Genomic DNA, 23,186 nt, shown 5'->3' on the forward strand with positions numbered 1-23,186 from the left:
TTTCATCTTTACTAACGCTTTAAAAAGCTTGACCTTCACCATGAGTTATCTAAATGCCCTTCAACTCTTCAACTCTGACATGTATGAATGCAGATTTAAATGTATATAATTTTGTAGCAGGATGTTTCGAAATGCTAGATCAAAAATACTGAATGAAAATAAATACCACTGATTGAGCACCTACTATGTGCCAGGCACCAGAGTGTGCATGCTTCACATATAGCTCTTCCCTTCATTATTCCAACAGCCCTGTGTGGTTATCACTATTTACCCATTTTCCAGATGACAAAACTGAGGCTCAGAGACGTTAAGTCAGTTGTTAAAGTCACAGAGCATGCGTATGGAGAAGCTGCCCATGAACCTGGGAGGTTTTCCTGATTCTAAAACCTGAGATCTTCATCCACAAACACAGCATAGGGACTGGCTGGGGACTGTTATTTCTTGCTGTCTGTTGCCAAAATACATGGAGAAAGAAAGAGAATTAACAGCAGGTGAAAATATGTCACAGTCGCGCCAGTGACTTTTGTGAAAGCGGCTTTTGTGTCTGCTTGGGTGGGAACCATGCAACTCTGAATCCCCTGAGCGTTGATGGGAAGCGCACCAAGGCAGGCATCCACGCCCCACAGTCCGGTTTCCCTGGAATCCGTGGGAGCGTGGAGCCAGTGCCCGCGTGCATGCAGCCAAGAACAGAACTCAGCCCCCTGATGTTTATGCAGGAGCACTAGTGACGCGTGGACTTGAGAGAGGTCTGGAACTCTGCCAACGCCCAAACACTTCCGTGAGGGCGACTGTCGTGCAGGGAGCAGCTGGGAGGTGTGGACACCCCCGCTCTCTGTCCCCGACTCAGAGGAGAGTACAGCCCCTCACACACACAGCCTTCATTTCCAGCCTCCAACCTCCTTCGCTGAGCAGTTATTTTGCCCCTGATGGTGAGGCAGCATTGAGGACTTCCAACCATGGAGACCCGGCGTTAGATCCTGGCTCTGAGTCTCGGCTCTGCCACCTCCTAGCTTGGGAAGGCTTTTCAGTTCTCTGAGCCTCAGTTTCCCCATCTCTGTGTTAAACTTGCTGCTTAGAAAGCCATAGCACAGCACAGTAGGTGTCACTAGTAAATTACAGCAGCTGGGGCTTCAATTTCCACCTTTATGACGAGACTGTTCCTCACGATAGCAGTGGCCCAGGTCCCTGTGATCTCTCACAGGTTGGAAGCAAGTCAACACTGAGCCCTGACCCTGCGCAAGAAAATAGATGGAAATCTTAGCTCAGAGAACCTGTGAGTTCCTGGAAAGGTCTGAGCAAGCAAGCCCCTACGAAAGGACAGATGATTTTTGCAGGAGCGTCCTCTATGCCTGTGGCCAAACGGTTGCCAAGCCCTGTTAGACTTCCCTCCTGGGTCTATCTCTCAGAGCTGTGCCCTCTGTCCCTCTCTTCCTCCTTGCTCTGGTCCAGGTGGACATCACCTCTCACCTGGTCTCATCTTTCGCAGTTGCCTCCTAACCGGTGTGTTGGTCAGGGTAGGCTGGGTTGTGCTGCAGTAACAAACAACCCCTAGACCTCCATCAGCACAACTAAGATTCACCTCCTGCTTGTGCTCTATGCTCCACATGGCTGGCAGGAGGCCATTACTCATCATGGTCACTCAGGGAAGTCTTCCTGATTCTAAAACCTGAGATCTTCTGGTAGAGGCTTGGTCCTGACACCAGCCTCCACGGTCCCCTCCACGGAGGGGAGGGAGTGTGACAGAGCTCTCCTTGGCTTTTCCCAGAAGGGATCCACTCTGAGCACAGTTCCCTAGACAGGGTGAGTCACCTGGCTTCATTTTAGAAGAGGTGCGGAAGTGCAGACCTACCGTGTGCCTGGACACAGAGCGCCAGAAAGGTTGAGAGAAGAATATGATGCTCACGGTTTCCAGTGTTCCCCATATGCGGTGTGCCCCCACCCCCAGTCCTCAGCCTCTCTGCAGCCAGGATGATCTTTCTTAAATGCAAATCTGATCATCAGGGACACACACCGTAGCTGAAGGCAGGTTTTATGGTGGTTTCGTGAAGACACAAAGAGTGTGTGGTGTGAGAGTAAGCTCTGAGTTTACAGGGGCAGGATCCTTGCCTGGCCTCCCTCGTTTCATTAAGCTCAGTGGCTCTGTCATTCTTGACCAAGTGTCACAGAAGCATTTTGGCCACTAGGGTTCCCTGGAATTAACAAGGGAGAGGATTTTAAAGGCTCAAGTGTTCTCCTGAGATGTTAACACTCCATTGACAGCCTTCACTCAACAGAGAATTACAAGGACCTTCGAGGAGCCGGGCCCATGCCTTCCTGGCACTGGGAGGATGGGGCAAACAGCAGGGGCCTTCCCTGGAGGGGCTCACTGTCCAGTGAGGGGACAGCCTGTGAACACATAGTGACAACGCAGTGTGAGAACCAAGGAGGGGTGGGGGCTATGGGAGTTGGAGCAGGGGGGTGAGTAGGGACCTGTACTTTGCAGGGGACACCAAAGCTGCCCTGAAGTCCTGTGTGCTATGTCACAAAGCTCAGGCCTTCCCAGGCCCAGTGCAGAGCCAGTGCAGGGCTCCGAGAGAGAAAGGGGCAGCTTCACTCTGTTGTTAGGAAGATCACCACAGAGTGGGAATGAACAGGACGAAACCCACCTGGAGGCAGGAAGCCAGTTAAGAGGAGGCTGCAGAACGGAGCAGTCTCAAAGGCCGGAATCTGGGAAGTACCATGAGCACTAAAGGTCTCCCTTCCACTCCCATCCCAGCCTGTGACTCAGCCACTGAAGCCTGTGGTGCTTGGGTCACTAAAACCACCCAGAGCTCAGGAACCGGAGACTAAGCAGCCCCATGCCCTCTGGGACTTCCCACACCCCAGGTTTGGGGCAGCAGTGGAATGTCAAATTCTCCTCCCGTGAAAGCTTCAAGTGTCTCCACACCTTCCAAGCAAGCCATGCACTCAGATAAAGCACCTTTTCAGATGACGAAGTCTTTTTCACAATTAGCATTTCATTTATCCTCCATCGGACCCTGCAGTGACTGAGGTTCTACATAAGAGGGACACCGTCCTCATTTGACAGATGAAACTTGAATAGACAGAGTTCATTCTCTCCACAAATACCTAATGAGTGTCTATTTTGTGCCAGGCACTGAGGTCTCACTGTTAAATGTCAGAGTCAGAATCGGCACCACACCTCCTCGTTCTAGGTGGGTAAGTAGGGTCAGTGGACATTCAGGCCAGTTGTTAAATGAGGTAATTTATGCTGTAAAGACTAGATTTTACTAATCCATCCGGGCTAGTGCAATTTCTTTACCCTGAAACATGAGATAATTATTTTCCAAAAGATACTTCCTAGTTGAATTTTTTTTTCAAGCTGGAAAAATCCAACTCAGATCTTAAAATAAAGTCCTTTCCAAATCAGTTTTAGAAGAATGAATAAATTTTCGGTAACCTTAGCTGGTATTCAAAACATCCATGTAGAAATGTAGAGAATTTCTGACCAAGATGAACATTTCCTGTTAGGAAGATCCAACTCACAGGATCTTACATGAGTGAAACAGAATGCACTATAACTAAGTCTATGAGTGAAATATAATCAACTTTGTTTAGATGCCTTCTGGGTACTCTTAGCCAAACTCAAGAAATTAGTGGAATAGTTTGGAAGAGTCTGGTCACCTGTAGTGCCCTCAGCCTGCCCAGCTGCTCTGTGCCCTCAGCCTGCTGCTGCCCTCCCACCCCTTTCCTCCCGCAATGGGCCTTCCTGCCCCCTCACTGGGCCTTTCTGCCCCCACACTGCACTAGTGTCTATCCAGCTTCCTTCACCTGTGGTCACATCTGCCGGCAGCAAGGAATTGGGGGTGGGGTGAAGGGCTGGTGTTTCAGGAGAAGAGCCAGTATTGGGGCTGGAGCACCAGTGAGGAGATGCAAGTAATCCCATGTTAGAGTTTCCTGGTAGCCTAAGCAAGAGGGAAACAGGCTGGTTATGAGACAGCTGGCTCACAGAAAGACAAAGTCCAGTTGCTCAGTTAAGAGCACTTGGCCGGTCGCGCTGGCTCACGCCTATAATCCCAGCACTTTGGGAGGCCGAGACGGGTGGATCATGAGGTCAAGAGATCGAGACCATCTTGGTCAACATGGTGAAACCCGGTCTCCACTAAAAATACAAAAAATTAGCTGGGCATGGTGGCATGTGCCTGTAATCCCAGCTACTCAGGAGGCTGAGGCAGGAGAATTGCCTGAACCCAGGAGGCGGAGGTTGGGGTGGACAAAGAAGGCCCCACTGCCCCCCACCTTGGGCAAAAGAGCGAAACCCCCCCCCTCCAAGCGAAAAAAAAAAAAAAAAGCACTTGTGTCCCAGAAGCTTGCACAGGGCGACCAGCAGGGAAATGATGATGACCTCAAGGGCACAGGCGCTTCTGAGCCCTGAGGTGGCTGCCGGGTGAGCAGCATCTCCTGGCTCTGCAGGGAGGCTGAGCATGCTCAGTGGAGACCACACTCCAGGAGACTGAAATGGCGGGGTCCCAGGAAGAAGTTTCCTGGCGTCCAGATAACACTAGGTGCAGTGTGGAGAAGCCTGGGGAATGGATGGGCAACTGGACCCTCTCAGAAAGCCATGGCCTTCTTTTTTTGTATTTTTAGTAGAGACGGGGTTTCACCATGTTGGCCAGGATGGTCTTGATCTCTTGACCTGGTGATCCTCCCGCCTCGGCCTCCCAAAGTGCTGGGATTACAGGCTTGAGTCACTGCGCCTGGCCGGGGTGGGGGGTGGGGGCAGGGAGCTTTCAAGGGCTTCTAAGCCCTGAGATTGCAGTCACCTCCCAGATGTCGTCTTACCTACTTCCTCTGCACTTTTATTTTAAATTTTAGGATTGGTAATGCATTTCCATAGTTCAACATTCAAAACAGACAAAAAAAGTATACAGTGACAATACTACTGTAATGACCCTGCTCCCTTCCCCAGTGGCCCTTATATCAGTTTCCTATGCATCTTCCCGGAGGGATTTTATATATACGTACACATGCAAACATCTGTCCAGCCACATGCATGCGTGTTTCGTTGTAATATAAATTGTAACATAGAGTCTGCACCAGGTTTTTCTGCTATTGTGGAGAGAATTCTCTGAGTATGCTGATCACCTTTTCATGGCTGTATAGTATTCCATGGTGTGGACATGCTATCATTTTTATTTATTTATTTATTTATTTTGGCCAGGAATGAGGAATACTTGAGTAAAGTCTTTTGCTGTTAGAAATGGAGCTGCAGTTAATAAGTAAATATCCCTGCGCGTGCACCATTTCCAACCAAGTTTTTGACGGAAGGGGAAGGGCAGACACATCCACACTGAAGTTGGTGCCTCCATTCAGCAAGCACGAGAAAGGGGGCTGTTGACAAGGGGAGAGCAGGCTGGCTGAGGTGTCATCACAGACTGAAAGATGTCTGTGCAGGACCAGCCAAGTGTAACAGCCACCAGGACCCATTTCGTCTGTAACCGTGGCGCCCAGGCCTTGGGGCTGTTCACACTAAAACAGAGACCCTGCCACAGGCAGAGATATAGAGCACCACACTGGCATGGGCTCCCAGGCCTTGGAGGCAAGCACAGCCTCGTTCCAGGCTGATTCTGAAAGAGGGTGACTTGCTTTCTTTTTTTTTTTTGAGACAGAGTCTCATTCTGTTGCCAGGCACCAGGCTGGAGTGCAGTGGCACAATCTCAGCTCACCGCAACCTCTGCCTCCCAGGTTCAAGCAATTCTCCTGCCTCAGCCTCTCAAGTAGCTGGGACTACAGGCGCAGGCCACCACATCCAGCTAATTTTTTTGTATTTTTAGTAGAGACGGGGTTTCACCACGTTGGCCAGGATGGTCTTGATCTCTTGACCTGGTGATCCTCCCGCCTCGGCCTCCCAAAGTGCTGGGATTGCAGGCTTGAGCCACTGCGCCCGGCGGGGGGGCAGGGAGCTTTCAAGGGCTTCTAAGCCCTGAGGTTGCAGTCACCTCCGAGATGTCCTCTTACCTACTTCCTCCGCACTCCCAGCAAGGCCAGGCAGGGAGGATACTCCAGCAGGTAGCATGGCTCCTGGGAGGTCAGCCTCTGGCTGCAGGCCTCATCCTGGGCTGGGTTGGGGCCCAGAGTGATGCACCGCTCAGGCTCTAAAGGAGACTGGTGATCTGGACAAAGACCTGAGACAGGCACTCAGATCAGGGGCAAAGCAGAGGTCCCGGGGCAGTCACCAGGACCCAGGAAGACTCAGACTGGAGAACTCAGAGCTGGGCAGAAATAAACCAATCGGAACTAGGAAGGAGGTCACGAAGTCGGGTCCTGACCCGGTCTGAAGCCATGTCAGGAGAGGTAGTGAGTATGAGTCGTCAGGGTGGATGAGCTCTTTCTGGTGTGGGGGAACCGGGGGACACGGGAAAAGCTGATACTTCCTGTTCAGTGGAAGTATTGGCCTCTGCTGGCCCCACAAGTGCCGGAAGTATTCCCCGACTTGGGAATACTGAATACTGTGCTTAGTGAATCCCCCACTGTGCACCGGGGCATGAGAGTGTGCAGCCAGGCTGGGAGGAACCAGCATTGATGAGCATGTCCAGCATTGCAGCAGCTGTGAGAGAGGTCAGAAGATGCTCTTGGGCTGGACTACAAGGGTCACAGGACAGAGTGACTTCCCTGGGAAGGAGGTGGGAAAGGGTCACAGGACAGAGTGACTTCCCTGGGAAGGAGGTGGGAAAGGGTCACAGGACAGAGTGACTTCCCCTGGGAAGGTGGTGGGAAAGGGAGCTGTATGATCTGGGAGGAGCCTAGATGCATGTCCCCATATAGAAGGAAGGAAGGAGAGGAGATGGACCCCAGGCCAGGCTGGGTGCACACACACCACGTGCTCTCTAGCACAGCCCCTTTGGGCTGAGATGCAGCATGTGGCATGAGCACAGTGCCGGCTGAGCACTGGACCCCAAACGTCAGTGAGCCAGGGCCCAGATGGGGACAGCTGGCCCTGCCTGACCAGGGCAGTAGAGTGGGACCTAGTAAGGGTTGGGGTCAGCCAAGAGTGAGGGCATCCATCCCTGAGCCCACCCCCCACTCCTTCTCTCAGAGGGTGGCTGAGGCCCAGGCAGCAGGTCTGAACTCCCGAAAGGCGGGATGAATTGGAGGGGGCAAGGAGACCAGAGGGGACTGTCGGATGGTCCAGGTGGGTAGTGATGAGGCCCTGAAGCAGGCAGGGCAGTGAGGATGGGGGAGGGCACAGATTCCAGAAATGCTAGACGGGAAAAACAGGTCCAGCTGGCAGCCAGTTACACAGTGGGAATAAGGAACTGAAGATAGTGTCAAGGATACCACAAACACTAACTCCCTATAACCCACTGATTTTGTGTGCCTACAACCATTCCGGTTCCAGCCTCTCCCCACCACGCCCTCAGGACGGCGTCTGGATCCCGCATTGTGTGTACATGTGCAGGCATACGAATGCTCATGCAGGCGTGTCTTCCATGGACGTGCCGTTTCTAGGTTGATTAGACCCATCATTTGACCTTGCAAAGGAACCCAGTGGTTTACAACACACTGCTGAAGCTTTTTCATAAACCAGGAGCTCCCGCAATGTCGTCTTAAACAACCCTGTAAGCCGGGCAATATTGTCCCCGTTTTGTGACAGAGGAAACCGTCCACAGAAGGGAAGAGGCATGTCGAAGACCCCAAGGCTAAAGAATAAATAATAAATTTGAACCTGGGTCTGATGACTCCAAACCCGGCAGATGCCACAACCCCAGGGCCCCAAGTGGACGCCCGGGAACACTGGTTTTATGGAATATTGATAGATCTTCCCAAAAATATTGAAAACAAAAAGATTCCATGGGGATTCCAGAAAAGGCTCCTTATGGAAGGACTGCGCCGTGCCCTGTGGGCTCTCCCTGAAGAGGCACAGATGGCTTTCATGAAAAGCCATCCCCCCCAACCCCTTCCAACCAGCTCCGTTGCCCATGCCTGCATGGCACATTCAGCGCCACCCGCTTTGTGCTTTTGCTATTAACCAGTTAAAAAGCTGGGCTCCCGGGCAGTGGTGACAAATGCTTCCAGTCACCCATTCAGCCAACCAGGGCTACCCTGTGCCCCGACCAAGGCATGGTGCCAGGCTCCAGGGAGCGTTCTTGGTCAGGAGTCATTTCTTTGAAAGGAACAGGAGCCTTTTGCTCAAAGCAGCTTGAACAAGAGCGGATTATCCTGGAAGAAACACAGCAGTAGTTAATGGAACCCAGAGAGAAAATACACGCGTGGGTCTCCATTGCCTGAACCAGGGACGGCCTCCGCCTGGCCTTGCCCCCACCCCTTGAGTTCTATTACCACCTCTTACTACTTTCTCTGAGACCCTTCTGTTTCCTTCTTAGTTCTTCCTTCCACTCAGAGCTCAGCACACGCAGCTCACCAGTCTGGTCTCTCTGTGCCACTATGCCATATTCCTAGGAGCCCCAGACGGGTGACCCCTGGTGCATGTCCACTGCTGCTCCAGGCGGCTGCATCCAGGACCATGGGTCTGTCAGAGGGCATGAGGGGCAGGGAAGTCGGAATGACAACAGCCACATTGCTCCTCCCTCAGGGGTTTGAGGCTCTGCATGCTTGTAATCAGCTGGGGGGCTTTCAAAAAGACCAGTGCCTGCAACCTCCCCTCCTCTCCCCGCCCACCACTCTGTTTAAATGGATCTGAGGAAGGACTTGAGCGACAGTGCCTCTTTAAGTTCCCAGACATCGCTCATGTGTAGCCTGGATTGAGATTATGGGCTGTAGCTGGAAACATCATCAGAATGTCATGATGATACATGCTGAGAATGTCGTTGATGGCGCAGAACGGGGCACTGTTGGGAGCTCCTGGCAGCTCACCTGTTAGGAAGAGCAATCCTGCCCTTCCGAAAGCGCATATACGGCTGGCATGTGTGTCGCCACTGATGGCAGCAGAATGAACCATGTCTGGCTTCAAGGGGGCGCTGAATAAAATACTGGTTGAATTAATGAACGAAAAATGACTTGGAGAGTAAGAGGTGTGGGAAATTTTCACTCTAATACCACATGTATAGAGTTGACCGAGGCAAGTGTTGTTGGGCCTGTTTGCCGGGAAGGAACCAGCGCTCAGAGAAATCAAAAGGGTGTGCAGGCTGCCCAGCTCTGAGCAGCACCGCCAGACCCAGGCTTAGCCACGGAGGTTTCCACTGCTCCTCTGTCTGTAGGGGGACCAACCATCCCACTCTGCTCAGGACGGTCTTGGTTTTAGTACAGAAAGTGCCACGCCCCCAGGAAACTTAGTCTCAGGCAAACCGAGGACAATTGGTCACCCTACTGTCATTGGTTGTCCAGTGTACTGCATTCAGTGGAGGGGCTGCTGGGGCTGCTGGTCAGTTGAAGAGGCAGGAGGCAAGAGGTTAAGCAGGTGGGGCTTCAAGCCCGCAGCCCCAGCTTCTAGAGGGAAGGTAGAGCCAGCTCCAGAATGATCCAGGGTAGCAGGGGCCATTTTGCCGCCAGGTCAGACAGGAGGGAGGAAGGGCACACAGGGGCCAGATACGGATTGGAGCTCATGTACCTCCAGGCCAGCTGAGGCCACAGGTGTAGTTCCCGAACATTTCCTCCAGCAAAGACATGGACCCACGTGTGAGTCTGGTCCTGGCACAACCCCAGGTGTGATTTCTGAATCCCCGCCTATGAGCCTGGTAGTGCGCAGCTATAGTTTGTGGATCGATCCCTCTTTTCCTACTGAGGCGCCAGGCAAAAGTCTAGACTAGAAAGTAGTTCTCGACCTTCGCTGCCTATTGGAATCACCTGGGGATGCCAGACTCCAGTTCCTAGCCATGGCGGAGACTTGCAGGTCTAGGGATACTCAGGAACCCAGGTGAAGCCTCCAGAGGCCCAGGCTCTCCCCCTGCACCTGGGAAGGCCCTTGGGGTCACTGCGGATCTGTTAGTGATTTCGATGCTGTGAGTATTTCTCAATTGATCTTAGGACTCGGGGTGGAATCCCACATCAGGTTATCCATCTCTTACTTCGGGTCTAGGAAAACTCCAGGTCCATCCTTGATCTCTGTGGAGGCCCCAGGTGGAGCTCTGCATCCATCTCTACAGCCCTACCTGGGCTTTAGAAGTGGTTCGCCAAGTCTTGCCTCTTCTCCAGCAAAATCGGGTGTGGCCCATTGCTGGTTTCTTCCTCTGTTGCATTTCTGTGGAGTCCCTGAATGAGGCTCCGGTCTGTTCATATAACTGCAGCTGGACCCCGGCGACGGTTCTCTGAATCCCCGGATGCGTTATGAGGCCTGGGTGTGGCTCTGCGTTAGCCCATGCAGGCTAGTGAGGCTCATGGTAAGGGTCTTTCTACACAGCCCCTGACACCTTCCAGGTGTGGTAGTGGACCTGGGCCTCCCGCCCAGGTGAAGCTCTACGTAGGGTACTGGCTCTGCCCCCACACTGGTGAGTGCCCTGGTAGCAGTGAGGCTGTCCTTGCAGGCTGGGCTAAGCCAGGTTCGGAGGTGTCTCTGGATTATGATAAGACTACCCATCACTGACCCTCACGTCACCTGTCTATCCCCACCCTAACCTGGCTTCAGTCCAGTTCAGGGAAGAACCTCAGCCCAATTTCCCCACAGGGACCAGTCGCCCTTAGAAGGAGCCATGGGCTTATCAGTTCTCCTTGAACCTTGTGCACGTAAGGAATCACCTAGGGTGCTCTTTAAAATAAACCTCAGCTCTTCCCCTAGGGATCCTGATTCAGAAGGCCTGCTGGGGCCTGGAGGTCTACATTTTTAGCAAGCGCCCCAAGGGATTTGGAGTGGACAACTGGGACAGCGAAGCAGGAGAAATGCATTGTTACACCTACTCACCTCCGGGGCAGCTGCTGACCAGCAGAGCTGGAGATCCGAGCCCGGTCCTGGAAAACTGGTGGCACCCAGCGGGACTGAAGACAGTCCTGTCCCCGCATGCAGTTTTATCTGAAGTGACGGCGGCTGGTCTTAAGCAATGCGTCTCACACCCCAGGGTGCAGCAAGATTACCTGGAGGCTTGTTTCAAAACACAGGTCTGACGTAGAGCCCAAGAACTTATGTTTCTAACAAATTCCAAGGTGATCTGCTACTGCTCCAGTGACTTTAAGGATTCTCATGGCAGTCGGGGTGGTAGAACATTCCAGAAAGAACAAGAACCACAGTACAGGCGGCATTCCCACCACACATAGCTGAGAAGGGCTGGAATCCAGGTGTCCCGGGCAGCCAGTCTTGTTCCCAGCCATCCCCAGCCACCTGCAGGCAGAGCCTGAAACACCCCCTCCAGCTCCCACCATCAGTGCAACTCACCGGCTCCCAGGTCTGCCAGTGCCGCCCTCGGTGTTCTGCTACTTCTGCTTGGCCTCACACCTCCTGCTCACCTGCCCTTCGTAGTTTCTGCTTGTTCATAACCCATCTTGTCTCACAACCCTGACTCCCAGTGTTCTCCTTACAGTTTATGATCCTGCCAACCAACTGCCCCTCCTCATATGTCCTAAGACAAACTCCCAGCCTCACTTCCCTGTTGGGGCAGTTCGGGGAGCCCTGGCCAGTGTAGAGATTGACCCCTCACCTCAGGTGCCTACCCTTGCTCTAAACCTGGTTCCAGTCCAGGTAAGGGGAGAACCCCAGCCCAGCCTCCCCGGAGGAACCAGCTGCTCTTAGGAAGAGCCGTGGGCTTCTCAGCCATCATGATTCCGCTGCCCAGGATCCCGGCAGTCTGGTGAGGGGCCGCAGCGGGTGTTAGATCTGTTCCAGCAACTTTAGCTAAGCCTGTGAAGACTCGTTGTTGAAACCTGGACTCAGGTCCTACATCTGAATTTATCCTGTATCCTTGATCACATATAGTGAGTCCTGATCCCACCCAGGGCCCAGGGGAGGCAGGCATGAGGGCATCTGTTGCATTGACGAGCTCTAGCGTGTCCCTGGAACCGAGTCCAGAACAATGCTGCTGCTCTGCAGAGGAATCCAACCGGGATTGAGGCAAGCTTATGTGGTCACACTGTTGTGGCAGGTGCAACTTGGGTCCTATCCTGTGGTCACACTGAGGCTATGTTGTCTGGGGTGAGTCCTCCAGACTCTGAGAAGCTCCAGGTAGCTCTGGTTGGTCTCAGCATCATTCTGAGGATGCCCAAGTTGTGGTCCTGGCCTCATCACAGCAACTCCAGTGGGACCTCCAGGGTGAGTCTGCTTTTCACTCTGCAGCTTTGCAGGGATCTGTCCTCTGACCAACCTTGTAACTCTAAGGAAGCGCAGGTGGGAGTTCAGCTTCCAGAGGTGGATCGGGTCCGCTTTAGCTCTGAACTGACACCAGCCGAGGTTGTGAGACTGCCTCAAGAGCCCTGGTGCTATGCAGGGATATCTGCATAGCAGATAACTGACATTAAGATTATTTATCAAGAACCCCCAGAAATCCCTTCCAGACCGCCACCCTCATGCAGTCCTCAGGCAGTCACTGGTCATATAATGCTCTTCAGTTCTCTCCAGCTGTCTCAAAGCTCTGGGGAGCTGAGCTGGCCCCACTGAGGCTTTGGAGCTGGGCCCTCGAACCAAAGCAGGTCAGTGGCTCCCTCCTTGCTCCCTAAGCTCATTTCCCAATAGCAGATGGTGCTGCTTCAGCCTCTCTCAAAGCACACCCAAGCCAGCCAGAAAAGATCACAGGGACAGGAGAGCGAGCCTTAGGGCCAGAAGATATGTGTTCAGACTTCTAGGACAGGGAGAAGGGGATGGGAGCCCCTGGCCCTAGTACACTGAGCACAGCCTGGAGAAGAGGAGTGGGCCAAGAAAAGGGAAGCCAGGGGACCCCAATATAGGGGGCTGCTCTGCAGCCGATGCCACCCTGACCAGCTGACTTCATCTGCCATGTGAAAAGAAGCTGGGCAGAGTGGGGAGGGAAGACCTGGGAAGGGGACACAGAGGAGAAAGGCAGGAACAGAAACAAAGGAGACAGCTGCCAGGTGCGGTGACTCACACCTATGGAAGGCCAAGGCGGGTGGATCACTGGAGGACAGGAGTTCAAGACCAGCCTGGCCAACATGGCAAAACCCCATCTCTACTAAAAATAGAAAAAAAAAAAAAAATTGCCAGGCATGGTGGCGCATACCTGTAGTCCTAGCAACTCGGGAGGCTGAGGCAGGATAATCAAACCCAGAAGGTGAAAGTTACAGTGAGCAGAGATTGCACCACTGCACTCCAGCCTGGGCAACAGAGTGAGACTCTGACAAAAAAAAAAAAAAAAACCCAGAAAGAAAAGATAAAAAAGAAAGCTGCAGAGGATGCAACAGAGAGAGACAGAGAGAAAATCGGAAAGAACAGAGAGGAGAGGAAATGATCTCTTTCCAGGCTCAAAGAGCCAAGAGGTGAGCTTTCTAGAGCTCTTTCTAGAACTTTGGCCCATCTGTGCCAGAGGCCGCCCTGCTCCCTGTTGAGGGTGCAGTAACGGGAGACAGCCTTGAGGTGGGTCCTGGGACCCGCCATGAAGACAAGGCTTCAGACTCAAGCAGGTCCAGACAACAGCCCTCTCCGTTGCATATTTGTTCCTTGGGAACACAGCATGAGCATCGGCAGCCCAGCCTGAGGGTGCAGCTGCTCTCCCAGGGCTGGAGACCAGCAGAGGATAAGAGGTCTGAGTGTCCCTTGGGGAGGGCTGCCCTGAGCCTTGACATGCTCCTGTGCAGCCACCAATCACCCATGAGATACATAATTCAGACCTCATCCACTTTGTGACTATTCCGCTGGTGTTGTCCTGAACTTCTAAAATGGATTAAGGCCTAGAAGATAATTGTATTTGTACCCCGAGCCCTCATCGGAGCCTACCAGCCAAGAAATCACCTGTGCTTTAAAGTAGGCGCCCAAGCTTCCCAAAGACAATGTTAGAAAGATATTAATGAAATAAGCAGAGTGAACGTGTACTGGATGCTTGCTTGCAGGCATCAGGAGTAGCTCACTTGACTCTCTAAACAACCATGCAAGGAAGGGACTCTCCTTATGCCCGTTTTGGAAGTGAAGAAACTGACATGAGAGCCATCCAGCGACTGTCCCCCGGTTCCACAGCTAGCAAGTAGTACCGACCACGGCATTTCCCACGTAACACAATGCCAGTTGTCCCTGTCACTGGTTGTCCTCTGAAACATCTAGGAATATGAACCTCTGCCTGCCTTGTCCTCCTCCAATTATAAAGGGCATGTCTTTATCTCAAAAGGAAATCAAGTGTGCCAAACAGAGTCTCCCTTTTTTAAAAAACCCGAGACAGAAACTAAGGCTGAACTGAAGCGTGTCTCTCCCTTTTTCCCCAGTTATGTTCTGTCTGTCGGAGGGGCTGCTGGGATTCAGTCGCGGTGGCTGGCAAAATATTAGGGAAAGTTAGAAGATTATAGTCTCAAACCTTTTGGAAGGCCGGTCAGCAGCTTTCAGAGGGCAGCTGCAGCTAACCGGCCATCCCTAGCCCGCTGAGATTCACTGTATTGCAGTGTGTGAGTGCATTCATTCATCCGGTCATTGAGTCAGGGTCTGCAGGGCAGACCTCCGCAGGTGGTGATCAGCATCTCAGGGAGCAGCCCAGGTAGGGGCTGGGTGGAGAGTGGGCTCCTTGACCCAAACTAGACCACAAAGCTGGACTATTGCACCCCTGAGACTTCCATGTGCTCTCCCTTTCCAAAGCCCCAGAAGACCAACAGGACACACAAGCATATCCCAGACCCAACCTCACACCTATGGGATCAAATGCGACCTGAGCATTTCCCAGGCAGAACCAAGGTGCTCCAAACATTACTCCCAGCCCCTGCCGTCACCATCCATGGACCTCACGGGGACATCCTGGGTTAAGGAGGGGGGCTTCCACTGTCTCCAGGGGTCTGTGCCAGCTTATGGCAGGGAATCTTCCATCTGGGTGAATCGTACATAAGAGCCTCAAAAAGGCCGAGGTTTTCTGCAAATGCCATAAAGTGTAATGGTGGAAGCTAGGTGGTGGAATATGGGTTTTTAATGTAAAATAATTAGAATGTTTGTGAATGTTTAAAATTTTTATATTAAAACGTTGGCAGGCTGGGCACGGTGGCTCACGCCTGGAATTCCAGCACTTTGGGAGGCCGAGGCAGGCAGATCACAAGGTCAAGAGATCGAGACCATCCTGGGCAACATGATGAAACCCCATCTCTACTAAAAATACAAAAAAAAATTGCTGGGCGTGGTGGTGCGCGCCTGTAGTCCCAGCTACTCGGGAGGCTGAGGCAGGAGAACTGATTGAACCCAGGAGACGGAGGTTGCGGTGAGCTGAGATCCTGCCACTGCACTCCAACCTAGCACCTGGTGACAGAACAAGACACTGTCTCAAAAGAAAAAAAAAAATGTTGGCAGTGGGTGAGGAAGGCAGACACACATCAGGACCTTCTCATCCCGGGAACCTCAAGGGCCCAGTAATCAGGCATGGCAGGAAGTTCTCCTTCTGCCGCCATTTCCTTCAAATCTTTGCCTTCCCCTACTTAAGAAACACCAGCATTTATAGTCTTTGCTATTCTGATACCATCATCAAAAATTCTCTTTCTGTCCAACTGCTGCAGCAGGACCTGCTTCCCCTGGAGAAGTCCACCCAGTCCCTCCATCCTGGCTGGAAAGCAGGATAAAGATGGGAAATTGATTGGCACAGAGAACATTCTATCACTTATATTCCTCGCTCCCAGGGCTCCGCATATTTGGGGTGAGCCTATCTTGGGACAAAAACAGCGGTTACAGATCCTCACTAACCAAAGACAGCAAACAGGGCCTTGCCCCCCTCCACATGTGCCTGTGTCCCTGAGAGACACAGCACTGTGGCTGGCACATCACAAGTGCCCGGAAAGGTTGCCTGTAAAATCACGATTATTAACAAGTGCAAGAGGGGTGAGGACCACCATGAGGTCCTGGGTGCTTCATCAGGACGTCATCAGAACCCCGAGGCAAAGCATTCATGTGTCTGTTCAACATTCACTCATTCTTCAGCTATTCATCAGTGTTCACTCCATACTAGGCTCTGAGCAGAGTCCTAGAGTTTCCAAATGAAGCAGTCGGAGGCCCTGGCCCTGAGCAGTGTAAAACCCGAGGGTCAGCCAGGCCATGAGGCTCCAAGGAAGGAGAGGCCTGAGGGAGGAGTCCTGTAGGTGAGGGGAAGGATGGAGGGCATAGAGACACCATCCCCAGCCTAAGCCAGGCCAGGCCTGAGGTCCAGGCAAACGCTTTCACCCTGGGACCTGAATCTCTGGTCTGTGTGATGCCTGGGATTCAGCTTACCAGGCTGAGCCCAGGACACAGTGCCATGCCCTGGCCCTCAGACCACACCCAGGCCACACACTTGACCCTGACAGAGAAGGAGGGGCCAGAAACATACACAGCCTCTGAGAGCTACAGGAGACACTGGGAACACCCCAGGCATATCCAGAAGTGCAGGGAAAGACTCAGAGCACGTACACACACATCCAAGCGTGCACACGCTCACTCACATTCTCCAGATAGATATATCAGTAGATGGATAGATAGAAAAGCGTGTGTGTGTGTGTGTGTGTGTGTGTGTGTGTTTAGTTTGAAAAGACCTTGACCCCAGCTCATCGGAATTCCCCATTTCATAGATGAGGAAGCTAAGGATGACAAAGAGAAAGAGACTTACTTGCCCCCAAGCCACACTGTCTCAACGGCAGAGCTGACATCAGATAGGACCCCCTTTTCAGTCCTCTGTCTCTACCCAGGAAGCCACTTGCCCCCTATTAACTCTTGTCTATTACAGTGAAGGGAACAAACACGATGAACAGAAGGGCCCTGGGCTGAGAGCGAAGCCACCCGACAGCAATCGCAGAGGCACCTCACACCCACCTCTAAGCCGCAGCCCCCTCTGTGAAATGGGGCCGCGCCACCTACCTCCCCCATGGCTGGGCGCCTCAGGAACACAGGGGCAATGCCTGCAGGGTGACAGGCACACAGCAAGGCTCACAAAAAAATTCCCTTTTTTCCCCACAGCACTGTTGTGTTTTAGGTTTTCCTACACATAGGTTTGGAAATCTGACATTCTCGTGGAGCCCCTTTCAACTCTCCAAGCTCCATTTTACCCAGTATCCTCCAGGAGCCTAGCGCTCATCCCTTCTCTCTACACGTGGGCTTTGGTCTTTCCCAGTGGATTTCACTAGTCTCTGTGTGTCTGTAGGCTCCTCCCTCTCCCACCTGCCCCCACCCATCTAGCTCTCTCTTATCACTGTCCCTGCCTCCATCTCTATCTCTGTCCCTACTGATTCCCACGGGCGAGCAAAGTCTCATTCACTTACTACCTAAAGTCCGGATCTGTGCTGATTCAGAACCACAGGGCGGAAGCTGACTTTCCCTTAGCAAACACTTTCTACAAGTCAGTCGGGCCGTGTGGAAGCACGGAGGGAACAAACGGCTCTCAAGTCATTCGAGGCATTTCTATTCCAGCTTAGGCCTCCTGCAACAGCAAAGCAGCATTGGGCAAAGGCAGCCCTAGATTCTGGCTGGAGTGATGCTGTTTCTGGCCTGACGACCTTGGACAAATGAATGTGTCTTGCTTCCATGTCCCCAACTAAATGGGAAGAACAGACTCAATGTCTAGAGTGCTTGTGTCTCTAGTCAGGTGATGTGTACTAAGAATTAGTACCATGCCTGGGGCTTGCTGGGTCCTCCAGTTTACACTTCTCCTTAAGGTGATGGAGGCTGTCATAACTGCCTGGGCTCAGTGCCTCTGGCCAGGAGGCTGAGTAGCTCTGGACACTCCCAGACCTCTCCCTGACCCCTGGAGCCCGGCTGTTACACCTCGCAGGGAAGCTTTTGGGCCACGCCTGCCCCAAAGGCCACCCCTCCCTAAACTGGCCACTTCACTGGAATGCCAGGCCCCCTAGTCACCCAGGGTCTAGGCAGTGTCTCCTATCCCAGGAGGACAGCAGACGCAGGACACTTGTTTTTCTTTTTTTTTTTGAGACGGAGTCTCACTCTGTCACCAGGCACCAGGCTGGAGTGCAATGGCTTCATGTCGGCTCACCGCAACCTCCGCCTCCTGGGTTCAAGCAATTCTCCTGCCTCAGCCTCCCAAGTAGCTGGGATTACAGGCCCACGCCACCATGCCCAGCTAATTTTTTTTGTATTTGTAGTAGAGACTGGGTTTCACTATGTTGGCCAGGATGGTCTCGATCTCTTGACCTTGTGATCCGCCCGCCTCAGCCTCCCAAAGTGCTGGGATTACAGGCGTGAGCCACCGCCCCAGCAGGACACTTGTTAGGAGGCTGCGGCAGCAGCCCAGGAGGAAGGTTGTGGACCTAACCTCGGGGAGCGGCGATGGAGTCAGACCGAGGCCACACAGGTGGAGTAGCAGGGCGGCAGAAGGACGAGCAACTATAGGAGTGACGGGAAGGGAGGGGCAGAGCCTCAGGGGAGCCTCCAGGAGCCCTGTGCCTGGTCTGCGGGACAGAGAGTCGGGCCTCATCAGCGGTCAGAAACTCAAGGTCTCTGATGGCTGGGTTCAGGCCTGCAGGGTCTTCCTGGCATCCCCCTCACAGTTAGGTTTCCATCCAGCAAGGGTGAGTCTGTGGGGGCACTGCAGCACACACGGGCAGCTGGGAGCCGCCTGCTCATACACTCAGGCAGCTGATTGGGAAGAAGCCTCCTTGGGGCGAGAGGCGGGGCGGTGAGAGGCTTCAGCCAAGCCCATCACCCCTGCAGCTCTGAGTCCCCTGGTGACCCAGTGAGGAAGGAGAACACTCCTGCTCTGGTCCCAGCAAGGGGCCCCTATAGCTCTGGGACATTCCCCTTGGGGCTTTAAGGAGACCCAGCAACCCCATTGTACCTGTACATAGCTGAGTGCCTTGTTTCTGATTTGGGACTCTGAGTCTCACCTGTCTACAGGCTCCTTGAGATGGGGACCTTGCCTTTCTGTCTTTGCATCCCAAGGCCAAGTCCAGGGCCTGAACAGGTGACAGGTGCCCACTGCAGGTGTGTCATCCCAGCTCCTCTGCTTTCCCACTGTTTGACCTTAGGCAAGCAGGTCAGCCTCTCTGAGCCTCAGGTTCATCAGCTGTAACACACACAATACCTGTTCCACTTGGTGAATGTGGAAATAATGAGATCATGGGCAACAAGCATCTGTGTGTTCACTATCTCTTGAGAGATAGGGAAGGCACTAGGTAGCCGCCCACCACTGTGTCACCTGCTTCCTCCTCGAGGGGGCGGGGTGCCCACCGGAGCCTTTCGGATTCAGTTATTTGAGGCTGTAGCTGACATTTCATTCTATAGCCCCAGTTATCTGTTTCCTAGGAAACAAGAGACAGACATTGACTCTGTGACAACTCTCTCTCTCTCTCTGTCTTCACTCATCCCCCCGCCCCCCACTTCACATGCACCCGCTGCCACCTAGACTGACAATTAACAAAAATACATAAATGTCAGCAGAGGCTAAAATCAGTTTACACACTGCACCTTGTGCTGCTGTTCCTGCCACCCGGACACTGAGGGACGGGCACCTTCTCTGGCTCAGTGCCACACCGTGGCTGGCCTGTCATGCAGCCTCTGAATGGCAGACCTAAGGGCTCCTTTGCAGCTCACCCCCTGCCTCTCTCCTTCCAGTTTCACCAGGCCCAGGCCCAGGCCGGGCCCCTGGCACTTGGTTTGTGTGCCCTTTCTCTCCGACAAATCCCTCTGCATGTGGAGCTGGCCCCTCAGAGCCCCTGCCCCTCTCTCCTGCCAACGCCCCCGCCCAGTCTGACTCCCCCAACATGTCCAGTTGCTCAAACCAGAATCCTGGGCTTTGTCCCTGCCGCCCTCTCCCCCCACCGCCCCCTCCCCTCAGCTGCACCCCAGGCCCCTGCCCACCTGCCCACTGGCATCCCTGTACGGCCCCCTCCCCCTCCCAAATATGCTGTGAGCTCTGGACAACAAGCTGCCCCCTATGCTCTTCCATTCAGCTGAAATAAAACCAGAACCAACGTCTCATCCTCTGGGAAGTGCTCTTGATCACCCTGAGATAAGTCCGTGGGTGACTTTCTCTGTGCCCCCACAGCCCTTTGCTCTTACCTCCATGACAGTAGTGATTGCACCACATTAATTATAGCAATTACAGTGCTTACTAGGTGCTAGGCGTTCTCCTAAGAGCTTTACGTGTATTTAACTCATATAACGACACTGCAGATGGGTGTCTATTGTCTGGCTCTTCTGCTTCCCTGAGTCCTTAAGGGGCAGGGCCCATGGGTGGCGTGGTTCTAAGTTAATCACCTGCACTCAACACAAAGGGGGCTTCCGGTGGGCTCTTACAGGGACCGTGTCTGTTTACTCATCACTCTAACCCCAGGATCCAGACGGACACTTAGTCCATTTCTGTGGCGTGAATTAAACACATGCTGCATTGAATTGGTACCCAATTCCCAAAAGGATGGTCTAATGGCGTGCGTTCCCTGCCTTCCCTCCAGCGTGCCTGATGGTTTAAAACTGGCTTTTTTACAATTTGTTGTCAAACAGGGCTTTGTGTGATTTTTTTCCTTCCTACAATATCCCAAGCGTAGGTTCTATTACACGGTACAAAAGCCCTTTTAATCGAGAATTGGAAACTGCTAAATAGAATGGCATTCTGATGATCACAAAGAAGGAATCTGTGCCTAGCTGATGTGGCAGCAGGCACTTTGCAAAACAGCTAGATGGATCACAGGAGCCGCTGTGGATTCTGTGGACACCCTGGTAATTGACGATGTTTTCTTTCTGGTACAGCATTACTTCACGGTGAACTTCAGCCATGAGAACCAGAAAGCCTTGGAGCTGAGGACAGAGGACGCGAAAGACTGTGATGAATGGGTGGCAGCCATTGCACACGCCAGGTATGTCTCCTTGGCCAGGGCAGGAAGCCCCCACCCCACAGTCCAGGCAGAAGAGACCAGACCCAAGGGCCCTGTTCTTGAAGAAAGCCAAGCCCCACGAACAGGAGGGCATGGGAAAGGAGGAGAGGAGAGGAGAGCCAAAGCTGTAAGAAGCATCTCTTGGCAGGGTCCACCCTTACAGCCTGGACATCTGGGATGTGCCTCTCTGGGTGCCACAGGGAATATGAGGCCATGAGTTTTGCGGCTCCTGCCCTGCTCCCACACTAGCTGCCTTTTTTACATTAGGAGAACCCAGTATGATTTGGTTTGGCTAAAGGATTTTGCAGCTCCTGAAGTCTAAGGCCTCCCACATTTTGACCTAGATGCAGCCACTCATTTGCTTCTTGACTGTGAGCCAGACCTCTTCACTCTCTGGACCTCGGTTCTCTCATCCAGAGACTGACATTCTAAACCTCTCTGAACTTTGACACTCAGGGATTCTAGGCCTGCTCCTCCCCTCTGCCCCAGCGGTAAATGCTCCCTGGAGGGAAGACTCCCTGGACCGGGTCAGTGGAAAGCCAAAGACAATATGTGCCACAGAGAAAATGGGGGCTCCAAGCTGACCTGAGTCCTTTTTTGGGTCCTGGGGAAATGATGGGTTTGTGAGCCAGGATGTGGTCCCAGAACTGACAATTGCCTGGCAGAGCTGAGCATCATCAGGGGCAGCAGCACCCAGACTCACCCTTCTGGGAGGTGGATCTTTCCACCTTAGTGGAAAATGGTGTTTCTGTGTCTACCGCCTATAAAATGGAAGCTCCTGAGGGCAGGGACCAGATGTGATTCTTTGTATTACCACGGCCTAATAAAAGTAAATATGGGTCAGAGGAATGCAAGGATGGATGGATGGATGGATGGATGGATGGATGGATGGAGGATGGGTGGATGGATGGAGGATGGATGGACAGATGGAGGATGGATGGATGGACGGATGGAGGATGGATGGATGGACGGATGGAGGATGGATGGATGGATGGATGGAGGATGGATGGATGGACGGATGGAGGATGGATGGATGGATGGACAGATGGAGGATGGATAGATGGATGGATGGATGGAGGATGGATGGATGGATGGATGGATGGAGGATGGATGGATGGATGGAGGATGGATGGAGGATGGATGGATGGATGGATGGAGGATGGATGGATGGAGGATGGATGGATGGATGGAGGATGGATGGAGGATGGATGGATGGATGGAAGAAGGATGGATGGAGGATGGATGGATGGATGGACGGATGGAAGATGGATGGATGCAAAGCTAGTTGTTGAGTTTATATATGAAACATGAGTGGCGAATTGACAGAAAATACATGGATGATGCATGGACAAGTTGAAGGCATGTGTGGAAGGTGTATGTATGGCTGGATAGATGGATCCTAGGGCCCCTCCTTGAGCCTTGAGTCAGGCTAGCTAATGAGAAGCCCTTATTATGACTATAGCAATGACCGTGGCCCTGAGAAAAGGCGATCTGTATTTCTTTCCTCAAGGGATATCCATTCTAGCTACAGAGACCAGGTTGCCACGTATGAACCAATAGTCAGGCCCACTTCACAGTGCTGGAAGACAGACGGATAAAACATAAATATTCCCCCAGGGATATCACAGTCTAGTCAGGTGCACAGTAGACGCATGCACAAATAGCTCTGGTGCATAGAGGCTGTGTTAAATATAAAGCAATGCAAGAGGGAGAACGTTACTTCCATCTGCAGGGAAATGGGAGAATCTGGGGAAGCTGGAAACGCTAAGATTTGGCCTGAGTAAGGGGATTGGGGACTTAATGGGTTTAGATTGGTAGCACTGAAATGCTTGTTTCTCCCCACCCCTGCCCCACAGAAAAGCCTTAAATAAAGGCATTGATACGGGAAAAAGAATTCCAAGAATAATGAAGAGGCAAAATTTGTGTGTCATAAAGTAGGTGAGGTTGGCCAGGTGCAGTGGCTCATGCCTGACATCCCAGCACTTTGGAAGGCCAAACTGGGCAAATCACTTGGGGTCCGGAGTTCAAGACCAGCCTGGCCAACATATCAAAACCCCATCTCTACTAAAAATACAAAAATTAGCTGGGCATGGCAAGCAGGGGAGGGCGCCTGTAGTCCCTGCTACTCAGGAGGCTGAGGCAGGAGAATCGCTTGAACCGGGGAAGTGGGAGTTGCAATGAGCCACGATTGTGCCACTGCACTCCAGCCTGGGCAACAGGGCAAGACTCTGTGTCTGAAAAAAAAGAAAAGAAAAGAAAAGAAAAGAAGAAAAGAAAGGAAAGGAAAGGAAAGGAAAGGAAAGGAAAGGAAAGGAAAGGAGAAAGGAAAGGAAAGGAAAAAGGAA

At 52.6% G+C, this 23,186-nt stretch overlaps 1 protein-coding gene across 2 annotated transcripts in view; it reads left to right on the forward strand.

Annotated features, from left to right (window-relative positions):
- The window catches only part of RASGRF1 (Ras protein specific guanine nucleotide releasing factor 1), a 127,581-nt gene that overhangs the window by 6,693 nt on the left and 97,702 nt on the right, over positions 1–23,186 (forward strand). For both annotated transcript variants that reach the window (XM_032263844.1, XM_032263845.1), the window contains exon 2: positions 20,717–20,823. In XM_032263844.1, coding sequence (XP_032119735.1) covers positions 20,717–20,823 — 107 coding nt within the window. The remainder of the gene's footprint in view (positions 1–20,716; positions 20,824–23,186) is intronic.

This window comes from Sapajus apella, unplaced genomic scaffold, assembly GCF_009761245.1.
Source record: "Sapajus apella isolate SASKATOON/1434 unplaced genomic scaffold, GSC_monkey_1.0 scaffold139, whole genome shotgun sequence".
In the NCBI taxonomy this organism is placed as follows: domain Eukaryota; kingdom Metazoa; phylum Chordata; class Mammalia; order Primates; family Cebidae; genus Sapajus; species Sapajus apella.